The following is a 19,974-nucleotide window of genomic DNA, read 5'->3' as shown; positions in this document are numbered from 1 at the left end:
GTATTGTATATTATTCGTCCGATTTGTTGTACGATTGTATTTTTAAAGAATATTGTATTTATATTTATATTTATGGTCGAAACGAATTGCGTTAAGACCAGTGTTGCAGTGTGACAGTTCACGTTCGATCCTTCGTAGGTGACGTTTTGCTATTGTATAGGTTTATTGATTTTTATAAATAGCAAAGCGGAAGCGGAAGCGTGCGAATGATGGCCAATCGCCATAAGAAACAAGAAAAAAGTATCAATCGAAACGCAGTCGCCGTCGCCGAAGATGAATCGTGAGTAGCGATGAGCGATGAGCGGTTCGATCGATGCGATTACTGTTATTGTTTGTTTTTCAGAAACGAAGAATCCATACCGTCGCTGCGATATCAACGCTCGCTCAGCAGGCTGATCACGATAATAGCGGTGTTGGTGGTGGTGTATTTCACCTCTAAGAATGGAAAAGAAGCGACGTTCGCGAAACAGAACGAGATACTGAGAATCCGATCTCAAAACGTCGACTGCTCCGAGAGCTACAAGAACGAGCTGGAATCGTTCTCGGGATGCATGCCCGAAAAATGCGGACGTTTCGTTTCCGACGGTCTAGTCACGACCGGCGAAGTAGACAGTTTGCTGAATATCGCCAAAAAGGGTATCGCACTGGGCGGTTCCGACGGCGGAGCTTCGATATTAGACTTGCACTCGGGGGCTCTCTCCAAAGGCAAACTTTTTATCAATATAAACTTGCTAGATAGTGCCAAGAACGTTTTCAACAAAGCTGATTTGACCACTTATAAAGTGAGACATTTCTTTATTCTTTACGATGCAATTAAAACTAAAATAAAATATTGACTTTGTTCACATTTTAGGTAATAAAAACAAAAATACAACACGCCATAGGGCACAACTTTGGAGTCGATTCCGATAAGATATATTTAACTTATCCCACGTTCTTTTCGCAAATAACTCCTAAGGAAGCGGCGACTATTCATGATGAATATTGGCATCCTCACATTGATAAGGTATGAAATTGTTAAACACTCCTTTTTTTGTTCTAAGTAAAACACTTGAATATCCGTTCAATTGAATCAGTATTAAATTATTTTTAGATATACATTAAGGTGTTATTTAACAGACAATTATTTTAACATATTTGTGTATTTATATAAATACTTGGTTCCGCAAAACGAATTGTTTGTGAATTACAATAATAATAGCAACATTTTATTTATATTATTTTAGCGTTTCGTTAGTGTAGCAAATGACCAAAATTTAGTAGCATTGGACATGATCTTCTATAATACTTTTTGAAATAATCTTTAATTTGAGCTTATTATAATAAAATAAAGTACAATTCAAATGAGCAATATATAAAATAAAATACCTATATAATGATTTGCGGGATTTCTGGATTATATTTTTGTACTCGATACTATTTCATTATTATCATTTTAACTTCCGCCCCTTAAAATGAAATGACATCTCTGTAAAGAAACGTATTTTTAGCATTTTGCGATAAATGCTAAGATTCGGAATATATGAAAAAAATATATAATCTTCATCTTAATTAGATTCATTATAGAGGGTTATTCATAGGGTGTTCACTGTTCTGACCAACGCTCTCTTGCTACTAACCGGTCCAACTGAACAGCTGAATAAAAATTTTGTTATAATTAATAATTCACTATACTGACCAATGTTCGCTCGCACCTATCCTATCCAACAATTTAACGCAAAAACTTGTTATATTTAATAATTCTTTTACTTCATTATATTACAATAAATGCGCATTATATTTTATATATTGCTCATTAAAATTGTACTCTATTTTTTATACTAAACTGAAATTAAACATTATTTCAAAACATAGAAAACTATTCCAAAAATTCTTAACATATAAAAACACAAAAATATTTTTAATGTAATTTCACCGATATTTTAGCTTTCAAAATAGACAAGTACATTTTTCATAGGGTTAAATTATAATATAACCACCTATCTTTCTTATGTATTCAGCTATCTTTTTTTCACTAGGTTGATTTTATTTATTTAGCTGTATTCTCTGGCAGGAATAAGGTATATTCTTTCTAAAGCATTAGATATAGCTTCAATCTTCTTATTTAGTTGAGTCCGCTGGTAAGCGTTTTTCCATGTTTTTTAGCCGGAAAAAAGTTTGTTCGAAAATAAATATAAATCCTTTAGTATTATTTTCGTACTTTTTAGAATAAGATTCTACCATTTCCAACAGCACATAACAAAATCGAGAAAGTCATTTTTTTGGGAATTCAAGACTATTGTTGGTACTTAGAGAAGCACCCTCGTACCAATTCTTGTTTTTGTTTCAGGAATATGGGCTCTTGTTCCCACTTCTTCGCGAAAAGCTTCTAAACTAATTAAAATACGTTTTCTTTTATAGCTTACAATTATTATTGAGTTCCAAATAAACGCTCTTGACCGATTTTATTATGTAATTTTCCTGTAAATATTATTATAAGCAATTGACTCGACCGAAGCAAAAAACGTATTGCACACCGAAGGCGCAAATCCAGAGAGCAACGGTAGAAAACTCACTATATTTTTATAATTCATATATATTTTATAAAATACGCATTTTATTTTATATATTTCTCATTTAAACTGTACCCTATTTTATTATAATAAACTCAAATTAAACATTATTTCAAAACGTATAAAACCATTCAGAAATTTTATAAGTGGTCAACCTGATCACGCCCAATGCTGCTTAACGAAACGCTAATGCATAGTTTATATATTTTAATGCAGACTATAAATAAAATGTTACTCAATCTATGCATTAATTTAATGCTCATTTCTTATTATTGTAATGCACAAACAATTCAATTTATAGAACAATGTATTTTATATATTGCTCATATAAATCGTTTGTTTTATAAGCGATCCTGGTCGTTTCTTACATTAATTAATTTCTTTATTATTTTTTGGCCTCAGAATTTAAATATTTGTTGCTAACCGCTAATTGAATTTATTTAGATTTGGGCTTGTATAGCTTTTATAAATGCCACTTTTATTTTTAATTCCATTATTTTGAAACCAGCTCTACAAAATAAAATTATTTTAGAACTATTCTCTCGCCGTCGTAAAGTACAAATCTTGTGTCATAAAAAATATTAGATCAATAATTAAATCATGGTCTCCTTCAAAATAACTTTTAAGATTCGCATTACCGAATGCTCCGCGCGTGGGTTTCCATTTCTCCTATGAGTTTCGACTCACCCGAATGGTAAATTTGCAGACTGTTTACTTCGAATATATAAATTTAGAGATAATCTCGGAACGTTTACTTTAGCGTCATTTATATTAATCTCGAATATTTTATAATTTCAGGAAACATATAAATCGTTCCATTACACGTCGCTTTTGTACTTAAACGATTTCGGAAAAGACTTCCACGGGGGACGGTTCATTTTCATCGACAACGACAACGTGAATCGAACCATCGAGCCGAGAAAGGCGCGCGTCACTATGTTCACGAGTGGAGCTGAAAACGTTCACTTCGTCGAGAAGGTGACGGAGGGCGTACGGTACGCGCTGACCGTTTCGTTCACGTGCGACAAGAAATTCGCCATCGGAGATCCGGCCCTGAAGACGCTTGACGGCGAGAAATGAATCGTCTCGCCTCACCTTTTATATTCGTCGATCGGTGTTTAGCGGCAATGTGATAAAAATAGTCCTTTGTTATATGTGTATTATTTTTTCTAGTTTAAGGGAGGCGTAAGTTTTACATACATTCCGGTTCCAAATACTAGCGTTACTATTTTAAATAACGGGTGTTTTATATATTATTTATATTTTGATTTATAAGTGTTTTATAAGATTTTACTATTTATAATGTCGTAACGAATCAACGTCAAAATGCGTATACTAACATTTCGACGTAATATGTGTGCGCGTATATCGTAAATCGTACAAATAACCCCATATGTATCGTTGCATCTGCAATACTTCAATTATGAATTAAAAATGTGATAATTTTTAGATGGTTATACGCATTTATTATAATATTTACAAAAAATGTACACAAAATAAAATACAAAAATAATTTATGAATAAATAATATCCGGTGATACAATAAAACTATATCACAATAATATTTTTATTTTCTATCACACCGACGCCAACTCACGAACGAAATATCTTTGGAATGTGATACGTTTAAAACTAAATCATAAATCAAAACTTATCCGTAATACAACTTAGGAGTAAAATAGCTACTCTGCTGTACAAATCTTGTGCAACATTGATCCCTTAAGTGCGCTACGGAACTGATATATCTTAAAATTAAACATTCTTGGCGACGGAATCGACGACGCTCGCCACTTTCAGAGCGGAATCTCCGAGTATGATGCTGCGGTGAGATCCGGGCAAGGATAGTATTTCGACGTTTTTCTTGCACAGCTGCAACAGTCACGTTAGCGTTCACGAATCGTATACGAGTTGATATAAATCAATAGAGAATTAGTAAATTGACGACGGTTACCGGTTAGTAGGATCGTTAGTAGTTGTTTTAAATAATCATATCGGCGATACTTACGGGAGTGAGGCCGTAATCTTTTCCGAGCGAGATAAAATTGTCTTTCGCCGACAATAACGTCACGCGTCCTCCGAACTTCGACGACGGCTGGTAAGCGTCGGCGGCGACGAGCTTGTCGTAAAACGACTTAGCCGCTTCGGACAACTGCTTAGCCGAAAACGGCGCTGACGACTTTAGCAATTCGGTCATGTAATGCAGTCTTTCATCCCAGGTATCGAAAGACTGCATTTCTTTCGAAATCTGTGTAAAATTTTGTCTTATGTCATATAAATTGACCTACATAATAAAACATACGTTAGTGATGTGTAAATTAATATAAATTGGGCAACACCAAGGCGACGGCACTGAACACTCTGGACTCTGGACGCTGACAAAGCGACGACATGTAACATGTATGGCTGCCGTTCGGAAACCAGGGACGGAACGTTGACAAATACGTGCATTGTATTTCATTTAAACACACTAGCCTTGAATTTTTATCGGCCCATTATAAATAATACGACAAAATACGAGCTTAATAGTTACCTTGGTGTGATCCACTTCCTTGAATAGCATAACAAAGTAGCTGAGAGCTTCGGATTCGTGACACGCTTCCGTGTTTTCCATTCGTTTGGATTTATAATTCTCAGTGTGCGTCGATACGTAGTTCGGAGAGCCGTCGATGAGTACCAGATCTACGTGTTCGTTACTCTAAATGGTATAAAATATGTTTTATGTCGAAAATCAACGGAGAGCAATAAAGATGCGGTAAGTTAAAAGGCGAGTGATGCGTATGCTCGAAAATATCACCACCCGTTCGTACCTTTTCAATTTGAAGCGCCATTTCGAACGCGACGCAAGCGCCGAAAGAATAACCGGTGATGACGTAAGGTCCCTTCGGTTGCACTGTTTTCAATTTGTTCACATAGAATCCGGCCAAAGCTTCGATCGAATCTAAGGGTACGTCTTTGGTGCATTGTAATCCGTAGACAGGTTTGTTTATATCTTTGGCGACGACTCTGAGCAAATCGACGGCTCCTTCGATAGGATGTACGAAAAATACGGGTGTGGCGTTCGGATCGTGCGGTTCTTTGGAAGGTAATTTAACTAGAATTTCTCTCGGCATCAGTTCTCCGTCCATGTTTATGAATTGAGCTTGAATAATTTCCATGACGTTTCCGTTCGTTTCGGTCTTGTCTTTCTGGGTTTCGATCGTAGTCAATCCGCCGTCTGAAACGAGTGCGATTAATAAACATTTTCAAAATTACTTACTACGAGGGGGGACTCAAAAGTAACGAGACTCGGGCTGTGAAGGGGAGGGACGTTAGGCGAGTTCTGGGTGGTGGGGTGTTGTTGTAGAGGGAACCAGTATGAGTCAGTATAAGACGCTTCGTCACCGTGAGAGCATCCGTTTGTGCATAGTATTTTTTTACCAAAACAATTTTTTCGCAAGTGTTTGAGCAGAAACGGAATGATACCGATTATTCACTCGTTCTACTCACTTGGTCTAGCCACCTGTGACTTATTTTTGTTCCCTAAACTCAAAAGGGACATGAAAGGAAAACGTTTAACGACTGAGGAAGAGATAAAACGAAAAATGCTGGAGGGGTTAAAAGACTTATGTGAGTTCCAGAACTATAATATTTTGAACAATAGAAAAAATGTTTGGACATGTGCATATTAGTCAATGGAGAGTACTTTGGAGGTGAAAAAAATTTTGTGTAAAAATAGTGAAAAATAAAAAAGTTATAAAGAAAGTTTTGTTATTTTTAGGTCCCCCTCGTATATGCGAGTCGCTAAAGTCTACCTAATTCTTGGAGTTTTCCGAAAGTTAGGTTCCTAATTTCTTGTACGCCCAATACCAAATCGTAGTTCCGTTCCAGCGTTTGTTTAATTTCAGCTCCCATCAGAGAATCCATGCCGAGGTCTGCCAAGTTGGCCGCAAGAGGAACTTTGTTGGCGTCTTTTATACCCAGAATGTTGGCTACGGTTTGCTTCAGATCGATCTGGTTTCCGGCTGTCTTTCCGCGATGCTTGTCGGCCAAGACCATGGATCCCACCACCGGATGGGGCAGATGGAGCATGGTAGACATGGCGTTCAGACAAGACGACATTCTCTGCGGAAGAGTGCCACCCACTACGGTCTCGTTGTCGCCCATGGTCTCTAGAATGAGACCCACGTCGCCGATGGCGCCCCACTGGATTGCCAAGCCCGGCAATCCGTTGGCTTGTCTAGCTTCGCAGATTCTCTCCATGGCCGAATTAGCAAGACCGTAATTCACTTGACCGGCGTTACCCCTTCCGCACGAGACGCTAGAGAATGCAACGAAGTAATCTAGGGTGGGACAAAGCGTTCGTGACGCAATATCCAAGTTCTTTGTTCCTAAATAAAAAGAAATGCAATCATTAGTTTTTTATTTACAAAATATTAATTTAATAAATACGCTATAACTATACAATGACAACTTATTGTGCATTTATTATTATTTTTTTAATACAAATAAGATATATTCTCTATGAGCTGAAAATAGCTCATTATTAGAGAATTTGTAATACCAAATATTTTATTTATTTATTTATTAAAATTATGACCATCGTGACCTGACGGGTTAACCTAATGCATCACGATTATTATTATATATGTACAACCTATCTCGATTTTAATTAATCACAATATTCATCCGTGAGATTAGGAAAATCTAGGTAAACCTAATCTGTGATGATCGATCGGTATTATAATTACATAATAATCACTAACTCTGATCTTGCAGACACGATAGAAATTTAAAAAAACTAAGGTCCGTTTGGGATTCGAACCTAGGTCTTTCAAGTTAATAGTCGGAGACTTATACCACTCGTCTATCGTGCGGGTCAAATCGAACTATAACAATTTGAATGGAACGCGCGGAAGAAATATTATTGGAATAAAATAAAATATAACATACCGTCAACTTTAGGTTTGCACACAGTTTTGAAATCGGCTTCGGTTTGATTTTCCATGAAAGCGTCTCTAAGTACGACGGCCAAGTTGAAAATGCCACCGACTGGACCGAGTCGGTTTGATTCCTTCAACAATTTCTCGGCGCCTTGAAGAGTGGTAATGTCGCTCGTGGAAATCGAGACTTTCACTCCGGCCTCTCGCCATCTGAATAAGATCCACGATCAGTTTCAGCTCTTCGTTTAAAGATCTCGATTATTACTATACCTGCGAACGCAGAGCGATTGGTAACCGGTTTTGAGACCACTGCGAGACGTTAAGACAATTTTCGTAGCGCCCCTAGTCACCAGCCAATTTCCGAGCTCTAATCCGAATCCGCCCAAGCCCCCTTGTTAAATAAAATTGTAAATAAATGCAAGAAAGATGTTTAACTCCAAACAATAAATATATAAATATAAATACCGGATAGCACGTAGCTCTTATCCGGATGCATGTAAGATTTAGGAATTGCATTGACAGTCTTTACGCTGGGTTTGAATACTTTCTCCTCGTTCCTGATTTTCAATATGACTTTTCCTATGTGCTTTCCGGTGGCCATGAACCTAAACGCTTGTTCGATTTGTTTTTCGGAGTAAACCGTGAGCGGCAAAGGCCTCACTGCGCCATTTTCCATACCTTCCGACACTAATCGCACGACTTCTCTCTTATCGGCGCAGTCGCTATCGAAAAGCGCATCGAGTAGAATACCGTGGAAAGTGGTATTCTTCAAGAATATCGCCATTCCCTAAAAATATATATTCAAATAGGTGTCAAAATTCATAGAATAAATTAGATCGCGCGTCGACGCTTACCAATGGATTATTATTAGACAAGTCGTATTTTCCAATTTCTAAAAATCTTCCTCCGAGCGCCAAACACCTGACGGACGCGTGAAGCTTCTCTTCGGCCAACGAGTTCAGAACTAAGTCTACGCCGCGACCTTTCGTCTGTTTCAGTACTAATTGTTCGAAAGACGTATCTCTAGAGTTTCCGATATTGTCGTCGTTTAGCTGCAAGAGTCGATTTGTTTCAATTAAATCCCATTAATTGCATTGAAAATTATAATATTCATATTTCAAATCACTTGTGGGAACGTCTTCTTCAAAAAGTCTCTTTTCTCTCGAGTTCCAACGGTGGTGAAAACTTTCACCCCCATATGCAAAGCGATAGAGATGGCAGCCAAACCGACGCCACCGGTGCCGGCGTGTACTAGAAGCGACTCTCCGGATTTCATTCCCCCTCTTACGAGCAGAGCGTAATACGCCTAAAATAAAATATCATAGTTTGTCTCATATTCATTCGACTCAATAATCATTTTTATTGTAACTTGTGTTATCGTTCAAATAGGAGGATTTCGAAATTTATCATTTCGAAGAATTTATTTATAACCGGCGCATTAGCTACACAATTTACTTTCATGGTATCTATCACCTTCCGGAATTATGATACCTTCGCTAGTTACATAAATGTAGTCAAAGAAAATGAAAGGTTTGAACGACTGAAACCTAATACAATAATACGATGTACTTACGGTCGAATAGACGATGGGAATCGTAGAAGCCTGCTCAAGAGTCCACTTATCTGGAACGTTCCACATGAAGCTCTTGTCTGCGATGAGAGTGGTAGCTAATCCTCTAGCTGATACCATTCCCATCACGCGCTGTCCGCTCTCCGTGCGTCCAGAAAATTCCATACCGAGTATGCAATCCTGGCCGGCTAAATCTCCCGGCAACGCATCCGGAGGAAGTTTTCCGGTCGCCAACATGATATCGCGGAAATTGAGAGGAGCGTAGTATACGTTGCAAAGCTGCTCGTTGGGCTTCAATTTATCTTCGTTGAAATAAGAGAGCGGTCCTTCGATCCAGTGCAGACTTGCCAAATCCCCTCGAGCCAAAGTATTGATGTAAGCGTGCTCAACCTAAAATTAAGAACTATGTGTTAATACAGTCGTATATTTGATACAATCGCTAGAAGAAGACAATCAAAATGAAATTTATTGTTCAATTGTTCTAGTGTGTATCGAAATTTACGGAAAGATTATGGTCAATTTCATCGTCTTACTGAGTGAACAAATCGCAATGTAGTAAAAAAAATTGAAGAAACGGGAAGCGTGTTGGAGATAAGGTAAAGCCTGTGCATCATCGTGGAACCCGTTCAGCCAAGAATATTGCTACTGTAAGTGAAAGTGTGGCCAAAGATTCGGAATTAACGATTTGTAGGCGTTCGCAACTGTTAGGCTTTTAGGCTCCCTTTGGTGCATTTTGCATCTGAACTAGCACCTACACCCACATAAAATTCAGATAGCACGAGAAAGAATAAAATTCAGATAGCCTAGAGATCATGGACAGCGAAGAATTTACGCAGATTGGGTGTTAGAGCAGCAGGAAGTTAATGCTGATTTTTCAAAGAAAATCTTCTTCTCTGATGTGGCACATTTACACCTTTCTGGGTATGTTAATAAACAAAATTGACACATATGGGGCGAGGAAAATCATGGGATTCACGAGAGAACATTATATGCTCAAAAAATTACTGTTTGGTGTCATTGTGGTCAGGCAGCGTCATTGGGCCTCGCTTTTTAAAAACAGTGAAGGTCGGATTATAAGTCAATGATGAGCGCTATAGGCGCATGATAACTGATTATTTTTGGCAAGGAGTCGAAGATATTGATGTGGAATACATGTGGTCCTAACAAGACGGCGAAACTTGCCACACATTGGGTGCAACGTTGGATGTTAATATAATATTTCATGTTTTGGTGACATTAACTGACTGCCAAGATCATGCGATTTAACGTAACATTGTTGGTTTTTTTTGTGGGGTTACGCTAAAAGTCGTGTCTATGCCGACAAACCCGAAACGTTGGAGCACCTAAAGACCAACATCAACTGCGAAAGGTCCAGAGGCGACCATTTGATATTATATTATTTTTAATAATTAATGAAATACAGCAAATGTTCATTTAATAAAATAAATCCGAATATATTCTTAAATTTGTGTTATATTTTTAAAAAAAAGTATAAAAACTGAATTTTAACTGAAGGGACATCTTTATCATATAAAAAAAGATACCATTTTGGAAAAAAATAACGATACAATGGAAATTCTAATTTTAACTCTGTGGCATATTGTTTTTTGTTATAATATAATTTTGTTAATATATAATATAGATAAAAAATCTTACTTGAAGAGTTGCCGAATCTGTGGACTGGTCTAATCGCAAATGTCTGTAAGATCCCCAACAGTTGTTTCTATACACGTTCATGAGTAGATCTTTTTTGAGCTGTTTTTTGTAGAATTCCGACGTAATACTGAACTTTTCACACTTCTGGTCCTGCATGAAGTACAAGCGAACGTTGTTACCGCCAGACTCTTGCTTCAGGCAGTTGACCATTCCGACGACGCCAGTAGTATATTCTCCTTCGCAGGTTAAATATATTTTCCTATTGTCCGCCTCGCTCTCCTTCAGCGCCTTTTTCACGTCTTCGACCCAGCCGAAGTTCTTCTCAGTTATTTCGATCACAATGGGGTTCTTAGGCATTTCGATCGTCTTACGCAGCAACAAGTACAACTTGTTGGACGTCGTCTGTACTGAGATTAAATCTAAACTCAGATCGCTAAATATGGATTTATTTGTGGCGCTATCAAGGCATCCTCGAATCTCTTCTAGTAGCAAAAATCCACCGACGGACAGAGATTCCATCATGTTCTTTAAAACGGAGCTACCGTGTCTGGTTAAAATATCGGCTCCGATGACCAAATGACAGTTTTGCTCCGGAACTGTCGTTTTAACGTCTTTATTCGTCGCTTTGATCGACAGAGGTTCCAAGGTGGGAGCGTAAGACGAAGCCGGTTGCTCAGTCACTACGGTAATATCGGTACGCAACATCGGCTCAGACTCCAATATTTCCATAACTGTAGGGCTCAACAGCGCTTCTACGGGCTTATCGAAAGCGATTTCGCAGATTTTCATCTTGAACATGCTCGTGTTTTCCATGGCCGACTGCAACGTAACGGTGAGGGCGTCCGTCTTCGAAGATTCTCTAACTCGATCGCTCTCGTAAGGAGTGAACGCGTACTTCTCCAGTTTGGCCGCCGCTTGCGACTGTTGCCTGCGAGGCGCCAGACTAGTTTTCACGCCTCGCAACTCGATTCCTCCAGACTTGCAGATGTTGATATCTTTGTACATGTGAACCGGAAGACGTTCGCCTTCCTTAGCGCTTCCGACCATCGCCAGATGCTTGGCGGGATTAATTATGGCTCTTTGAAGGCGGGTGGGCAAATATAGTTCCCTAGTGGGGGCGCTGATGATGCCGAATTGGAGCATGGTATCGATGTAAGATATCCAATTATTTTCCCAGGCCAGTTTACCATTGATTCCGTAATTGTCAGAAGACGCGATGCCTCGGAATATTCCCGAATAGTCGTAACCGCGCAGTCTCAGATCTTTGTATATATCGGGCGTATCCAGCATCAAAATTTCCTTGTCGTGTTTCCTCGATTCGGGAGGATCTAGCTCTAGTTGTTCTTTATTAACATCATCGGGGACGTAAATCCGGCCAGATACGGCCATAGTGCCCCCTTCGCAAATCTCAAAATCTCCAGTTCCGTCGAAGATGTTGATTAAAAATTTAACTGTGCCCTCTTTCGGCATAATAGTGGCTCTGTGGAACTGAACGTTCTCCAAAACTACGGGCATTTCTTCGAAATTTTTATTGTGAAGCGTAGCTAAAGTCTTCCAAGCCAGCGTCTACGATCGAATAGCAAATAAAATAAATAAAACAGTACACTTAGAGGTATACGACAAGATCGCAATATACAAACCAAATATCCAGTGGCGGGGAAAAGTACGCGTCCGTCGATCGTATGTCCGGATATATAACCGTCTTCCGGTTTTGCCAAATCGACTTCTACGATAGTTTCTCCAGATCTAGAATCTTGCTTTCCAAAGTTAGCGACGTTATATTCTTGGCTATAATCCCACTTGATCATGGACGCGATCATCGGTGTGCCGCGGCTCACTGGGAACGTTACCGGAGTGTAAAATTTGGACACATCAGGTTCGGCGCCGGCCGCGTACAATCTAAAAAAAATAATGGCACAATATAACTAGACTAGTATCGCTTCCGTTAAAAGACAACGGACAATATATTAAAGTAGATATACATTATACTTATGGATCCCATGAAAAATACGATTTATTTATTAAATGGTACTATTTAAAAAATATAAATTTAATACTAATTATTTACGAACCGTCCGAGTCGATCATGACACGTGAGAATAATATTGATACTCTTAAAGAAAGATTAAGCGGGCTCAGTATGTTATCAACCGAAGGAGATGTTTTGCAAATTTTGCAATAATGAAAGCCAGAAAAGTATTAATTTATCAAAAGTACGGAATTCGTGACGATTTTCGATGCATGTCGTTTAATGAAATACTATGAATCTGAATGAAACCGAAATATTATAAAAACGACACTGACTGGCCAACTTTTGCTCTCTGAAATGACGTTCCTGTGCGTTCCGTATAACTCTATTTGATAAATTGCAATTGTAATTAAATTTTATTTGCATTGTAATTATGTTTTTTTAACTTAATATCCTTTTAATTATTCTAAGTTATTATTATATCAAAGTTGTTAATTATAAGTCATTATCATAAACGAAATTGATATTGGTGTACAATTAAAAATGATATACATATATTGTACAATATATTGCGTGAAATTAGCAAAAAAAAAATGCTTAATTGATGAAAAGTGCAATCCCCTTGCGTCATTCGTGAATTAAGCAAACTATCTGGCGAATGCGTGAATTGGACAGGAATTGTTTCGATTGTCTCATGTATAGCGCTAAGTATCATAGATAGTAGCGTTTTTGTAACTAGACAATGTGCAATTTATTATATAAAAATAAATCGATCATTAACTACAGTGATGTTCATCTTCATTTAGAACGTACAAATTTTATTTACAGCTATTTTCACGATTTATATAGTGGATGTATGGTCGACTTTTAATCTCTTATGGTGTAACAGGTTAAGTGCGATAGTAGCGCTTCGGTGACGTTTTTCGTAACTACATTTGCTTATATAAAAGTAAATCAGTCTATGTACATGAGGTCCTACAAATTTTATTAACAGGTATTTTGGACAGCTTGAATCCTTCAGTAAACGTGACATTTCGTAACTGTCAAAAAGCGCTACTATCTCATTGGCTTAATGCACGCATTATGCAGATAATTTGCCTAATTCATGTATATGGATTTAAAGTGTAAAATTGAGTGAAACTCCATATTTGACAAATTTAGAGGAGAAACGAAAAAGTAAATCGACAACTTGAAAATGTCAATTTTTAAGCACGTGTATTTCGATTAAAGGTACAAGACGGCATTGTTGAGTAATTTTTACACTTAAGCCCTCGATATATAAGAAAATAAAGAGTGGCTTGAATAATTAATAAAATTCCCTGAACCCGATTGGATTGAAATGTTCGTTTGTAAAGGTATTCCATAATTACAAGAGAAGATTAAAACAAAAATCATTCACAACTAACTTCATGCATTATATACGGATCTGGATTGTAAAAACATATTTGTACGTACTTTCCGATGCTGGACAACATGAACGCTGCGTTATTTTCGTGGTCTCTCTTCATGAGACCGATGTTGGTGCAAGTTTTGGGTAACGATCTCTTCAATATGGCTTGCAGCAAACAATGCGGCGCTATTTCGATCACGATGGCGTTTTCTGGAATGTGTTGTATGGCCTCGTGGAATAAAACGGGAGATAGAAGATTGTTTACGTGATAATCCGCAGAGCTCATTTTGGCCAGAGGCGTGTCCCATTTGGATTGCGGGATGGAAGAACTGATCCATTTCGAGCTTCTCGGTTTGGGATTCGTCACGACCATGTCGAGACTCTTCTTCAGCATCGGAGCCGCTTCCGCGATGTATTTCGAATGGAACGCCACTCCGGAGCTTCTCACTTCCTTTGCGAATATTTCTTCGCTTTTGAGTTGCTTCACGAACTTCGTTATATCGTCGGGCGGTCCAGATATCTGAGCGATTCAAAATTCACTATTAGTATATAATCGATCATATTTAGTATAACGCATAAAAAAACAGACGAAATACCGTAACGCTGTCGGCGCTGTTGTGACAAGCCGGAACGATGTTCGGCGGACATTTCTTCAAGCAATCTTCCCAAGACAAGCCGACGGCCGCCATGGACCCGACGATGACTTTGCTGTCGACGATGCTGCGACCTCTCCAATACGCGGCCAGCACCGCCTGCTCGGCCGTGAAAGCTCTGTCGGCGTACGCGCATCCCACTTCGCCGACGGAATGACCTACGATGCCGTCAGGCTCGACGCCGACGGAGAAAAGCAGATCCACCAGAGCCACCTGAACGGCGGCGATCGATAAGAATGAGTTGACTACGTTTTCGAACGTCGCTTCGGTCCCGTTCGTCACGAGATCGACGAGATCAATTTTATACTGCTTCAATGCGAGAGCGCATTTTTCGATGGTCTGTCTGAACACGGCGATGTTCATCATGTCCTTTCCCATTCCGGGCCATTGCGATCCCATCCCGGAGAACACGAACCACACCGGCCTCTTCTCGTTGTCGACGGCCTATAATACAAAATTAATATAACCATATCGTCGAGTACATAAAAATAAAAAAATTAATACACTCACGGTTATTTCTCTAGCGTTCGGATTACCCAGGATGGAATACCCTCTGCAAGAATGGCCTTGAATATTATTCTTGTGTATCTTTGCGATCATGGCGTAGAGCTCGGAGTCTTCGGGGCATTTCTCGACGCTTTCCAACAAGTGTTCGACGGCTTCTTCGGTTCTGCCGGACACCGTGATCAATCTGGGTACGGGTTCCTTCGGGAGCGTCGACGGTTTGACTTTAGGATTCGATCTGAGCACCACGTGAGCGTTGGCACCGCCGAATCCGAAAGAGTTGATCGCAACGATTCCGCCGTTCCAAGGCGTGTGTTTGTCAACGACCTGAACAACGAAAGCATAAATTTTAAGCAAGCGATCGCCGATATTAAACGGTGTTTGGTGTTCGACGTACTTTAAGTCGTCCGTCCAGAAGAGCGGGAATATCCGGGTTCGGTTCTTGGAAGTGGAGATTTGCCGGTATCACGCCTTCTTCCATTGCGATGAGCATCTTGGCTATGGAGCACAATCCGGACGCAGGTTCCGAATGGCCCATGTTAGATTTGATCGAACCGATCAACAGAGGTGTCTTTCGATTCTTGCAGAAAAAGTCTACGATCGAGTTCACCTCTTGGGGATCGCCGACCTTGAACGAATTTCATAAGTTTCATAGGCCGGTACGAACATATTCAATTTAAAAATCAGAGCGATAGATACTTTAGTGCCGGTTCCGTGAGCTTCGACGTACGCTACTTCCAAAGGATTAATCTGTCCTTCTTCGTACACCTCTTTGATGAGTTTGTTCTGCATGTCGCCCGAAGGGAAGGTTATACCTTGGACTTTGGCACCGTCGGTGTTGGTTTTCGAGTTTAATACGGTAGCGTAGACTCTTCTGGCGTCTTTTGCTTTTTGAAGGAAGATCGCTACGGCGGCTTCGGCTCTGACATATCCATTTCCGGATTTATCGAAAGCTTTACACATACCTGTCGATTCCAAAATATATACATACATATAATATATTGTTAATTTAGTAATCGACGGTCTCGATCGAGATCTCGCGAAAAAAATTGACGATGCGAAGCAATCAGTTTACCTTGCTGCGACAGCATACTCAATTTGTGAAAATTAAGAGAGCTAGCCGGTTTCAAACATAAATTAACTCCGGCGACGATAGCCGCGTCGCATTGTCCCGTTCGCATCGCGTTTACAGCTTGATGCAAAGCAAACATAGAGCTAGAGCAGGCGGTGTCGATGGCGTAGCTGGGTCCTGAACGGCATAAATCGCAAAAATTAGATCGTCGATATAGTGAGCGACGTACGACAGAATGCAGGAAAAGAACCTTGGAAGTCGAACGTGTACGAAACTCGGTTGGGAAACATAGCTCTGCAGCATCCGGTCAGAGCGTATCCGTTAGCGTTGGATTTGTCCATAGCCCAAAACTCTTCCGTCTCGCTCGAAGAGGCCCCGACGAACACTCCCGTTTTGGATCCTCTGATCTGATTGGGGTTGACGCCTGAAAGAAACGTAGCGTTCAAGGCGTCGCAGAGGCGAAACGACGTATTCGAATATTACCCGCGTCGACTATAGCTTCGTGCGTTATTTCCAGTAGCATGCGAAGCTGAGGATCCATCACGTTGGCTTGCTTCGCGTGCACGCCGAAGAACGTGGCGTCGAAGTTGGCGATGTCCTTTATTTTACCGCACCTCGCCGGCAATCCGTGTAAACCTGATCATATGACAAAATAAATTTACTGACATCGGTCGCATTGACATGTCGTGTTACAAATCACTGAATTTACTCTACTGTCAATCGACAGTTAATTTAAAATAGAAAAATGATTTTGTTACATTTTAACGTAAAATTGTACAAAAATATGTTTAAATCGAATACCGTTGGGCCATCTTCTCTCGTCGTCCGTCACCATATCCACACTGTCGAACAGATTTCGCTTGAACTCGTCGACGCTGCCGCTCTCCGGAAAGCGTCCGGACAGACCGGATATGACCACCTCGTCGTCGAGGCGGCTCTGGTGGCCGTTCTGCTTCGTGACGGACGGCATGGCGGCTTCGGCTTCCGTCGAATTGCTCCTCTTGATTTTTCCCTTCTGTTTCTTCTTCGACGATCGCTTGCGGGGAATCTTGTCGGATTGGGGGTCGAAGAACGAGGTTTTCTACGAAACATAAATTTGTTAAAGCGACAGACGTATAATCTATTCTGCTCCGTAAGGTTTCCGTAGCGATTCGAATCCTATTATAGAGCGACAGCCGGACCGTTTCAACAACTTTAATTGTTCCATAAATCGATTTTTTTTGCATTACCGTCGGACAGATCAGAACAGTGAATATTTTATGAATAACTACTTTATATATTGTAAATGCACAAAGTATTGATTTAAATGCACATTTTTATTATCAACTTGTTTGTATTGGGTGCGATTAACAGGGAATTATTTTAAGAGATTTGTGCATTTAAATACATATTTAGTTCCATAAAACGAATCAATGCACAATTTCTATTAGAACAAATAATTGATTTTATGGAGCAATTATTTTATATATTGCTCACTTAACCTTTTCCATGCTACAGATAAATATAATCATATCTGCCGTTGATTTGAAATTAAAGTTTTTTATTGTTTGTTTATCTCAAATTTCATCTGAAACTGCCGTCACTCATTAGATATGGTAGGCGATTAAATTTAATATATTAAAATTAATTTCAAAACATTTGACTTGGAAAGTTTCGACCATAGATGATCAATATACACTAATATTTAAGAAAAACGTTTTAAAAATATTTTACAATTATAATAGTAATTTACATTTTGCGCAAATTTTTACTTAAAAATGGAGAAGAATATATTTTCGGTCTTTGCCTGATATGCATATTTCGAGTAATCTAATTGTTTTTCAAATAAGTAATTTTTAAAGTAAAGTAAAAAGCAATATATAAAAGATATTTCCAGTATTATTTTTATTCCAAAATTTCATGAAACAATAGTATTTAATCTCTGCGAAATAATGCAATAAGGCCGCGTCACGGTCGGTTGTAAAAAACGAGGAAAGAAAAAAATAACAACGAAAGGTTCGAAACTCGGCTAATGGATATTTTTCAGCATGTCGACCAACCTTCGAAGACTGTAATTGAATAAACCGTATCGATTATCGCGAGGTGAGAACTATATCGATTAAAAAGTTTTAGATTACGTTTTGAGAAGTGATCGATAAACGAGAGTGCAAATATTAGTTAGCAAATACTAGAATCCTATCGGAGAAAAGTTCCAGGAAGGCGGTTATTACGAACAAAAAATGAAACGTTACGTACCGCTAGCGCGAAAACCTTCGATCCTCTAGCACTAGCTGGCTGTTACGAAAAACACAGACAAATAGTATAAATTGGGTGTGGGGTTAAGACTCACCGCGCGACCGTCGTCTTCGCCGGAAACGCAAAAACGAACCGGCGCGCGGCGAGCGTCCGTTTAAATAGGCGGAGGACGGAGGACGGAGGTGAGAGTTTATCGAAGATGCTCACTCACCGGAAACGACCGGAACGAACCGAGCGGGAGCTCCAGCCGGCGATGACTGCGACCGGCGACCGACGACCGACGACCGACGACCGACGACGCTAAAATCGTTGCAGAGGGGCCGGGGCGGCGAGGTGGCGAGGGGCGGTCTACGATCCGCGATCCGCGATCCGTTACCATGGTGCGATGTCAGGCCACGTGAGAACGGCCAATGGCAAGCCACCGCCGAAAGAGGTGACCATCCACCCTTTAGTACTGTCCACGCTCGCGTCTCATTTATTCTACTTTTCCCTATCGCCGTTCAGCTCCAGCGAGTACATTTTTCTTGTTATTATTTTAAATCACTAATTTTCATTTATTTTAATAATTTTCTATTAATAAATTTAGATACATATTTATTTTATCAAATATCAACTATCAACAGCGATACCTTTTGTATTGCTTTTTTCTCTATTTAACTAATAATTTTCTCTTTAGTATATTTAATGCGGTTCCACCGTAGCGAACTCGTAAGGTATAGCAGTAATTATGTAAGAAGAAATTCAGATACTTTATTTAGGGGGGAAGGAAGAGCATTTGCTTCTCCTTGAATTTCACCAAAAATACATATCATTATGAATTTTAATGAAATCTAATTATTAAAGCAAACAACCACTGACTGGCTAACTTTTACTTCCCTCGAACAAAATCGAATCTATCCAGAAAATATTTTTTTAAACACGTCATTTCAGTAGTAAAATATACATGTACATACGTATCATTATTGATTTACATGTACTGTATAAATTTTACAGTAATAAAGTTAAAATACATTTTCACCAGTAGTATGTTTCTACTAGCGAAAATATAATTTAAATGATAGGCGCTAGTGAAATTACATATATGCTGCTCTAAAATTTGACAGTTCAAACCAAAACCTAACCTGATGAAAGTTCTAAAACTAGTTATAGTTTTAGAACCAATACTCTCGTATCGAAATTAAAAATTATCATAATATCGATAAAGATAGCTATCACATTTTTAAAAGTTAAAATAATTATTCGCAGATTCTTTATTAAATCATGATGATTTTATTAATCTATTTGGAATATACTATCAGCTATGGATTTTGATTTCTCAATTAGTACTCCCTGAGACGGCAGCTGGAGAAATATAATTAGTAGACATTTAAAAAGATCTCGCTTTAAAAATACACCACAAGGCATCTACATCTCTAATAGAATTTTGGAAACTTGTTCCAGAATCACAGTACCTC

General features: G+C 39.0%; 2 protein-coding genes across 6 annotated transcripts; one reads left to right on the top strand and one right to left on the bottom strand.

Annotated features, from left to right (window-relative positions):
* Positions 1 to 99: 99 nt before the first annotated feature.
* Positions 100 to 4,114, top strand: LOC148226807 (2-oxoglutarate and iron-dependent oxygenase domain-containing protein 3-like). Its single transcript, XM_088203192.1, has 4 exons — positions 100 to 280; positions 344 to 782; positions 854 to 1,006; positions 3,351 to 4,114. Exons 1-4 carry the CDS (start codon positions 207 to 209, stop codon positions 3,630 to 3,632), a joined length of 948 nt encoding a protein of 315 aa, XP_088059318.1. The 5' UTR covers positions 100 to 206; the 3' UTR covers positions 3,633 to 4,114.
* FASN1 (Fatty acid synthase 1) lies at positions 3,996 to 18,956 on the bottom strand. 5 transcript variants are annotated; one of them, XM_088203187.1, is made up of 24 exons: positions 18,732 to 18,956; positions 18,521 to 18,559; positions 17,087 to 17,366; positions 16,769 to 16,921; positions 16,536 to 16,709; positions 16,289 to 16,462; positions 15,913 to 16,178; positions 15,611 to 15,841; positions 15,220 to 15,540; positions 14,653 to 15,153; positions 14,122 to 14,576; positions 12,338 to 12,596; positions 10,698 to 12,263; positions 9,045 to 9,431; positions 8,598 to 8,777; positions 8,326 to 8,523; positions 7,937 to 8,258; positions 7,742 to 7,862; positions 7,482 to 7,681; positions 6,344 to 6,919; positions 5,360 to 5,766; positions 5,083 to 5,247; positions 4,558 to 4,833; positions 3,996 to 4,421 (listed from the first exon to the last, which is right to left on the bottom strand). In XM_088203187.1, exons 1-24 carry the CDS (start codon positions 18,897 to 18,899, stop codon positions 4,305 to 4,307), a joined length of 7,536 nt encoding a protein of 2,511 aa, XP_088059313.1. In that variant the 5' UTR covers positions 18,900 to 18,956; the 3' UTR covers positions 3,996 to 4,304. The 5 variants fall into 5 exon arrangements, with proteins under 5 accessions (XP_088059313.1, XP_088059314.1, XP_088059315.1 ...); XM_088203188.1 differs by having other exon boundaries at positions 4,558 to 4,797; positions 18,732 to 18,955; XM_088203189.1 differs by lacking the exon at positions 18,521 to 18,559.
* Positions 18,957 to 19,974: the final 1,018 nt, after the last annotated feature.

Source organism: Plectrocnemia conspersa, unplaced genomic scaffold (genome assembly GCF_051122295.1).
Source record: "Plectrocnemia conspersa isolate PC_06_02 unplaced genomic scaffold, ASM5112229v1 ptg000014l, whole genome shotgun sequence".
In the NCBI taxonomy this organism is placed as follows: Eukaryota; Metazoa; Arthropoda; class Insecta; order Trichoptera; family Polycentropodidae; genus Plectrocnemia; species Plectrocnemia conspersa.
The sequence above is the reverse complement of the archived record's forward strand: the minus strand, read 5'-3'. Positions and strand labels throughout refer to the sequence as shown.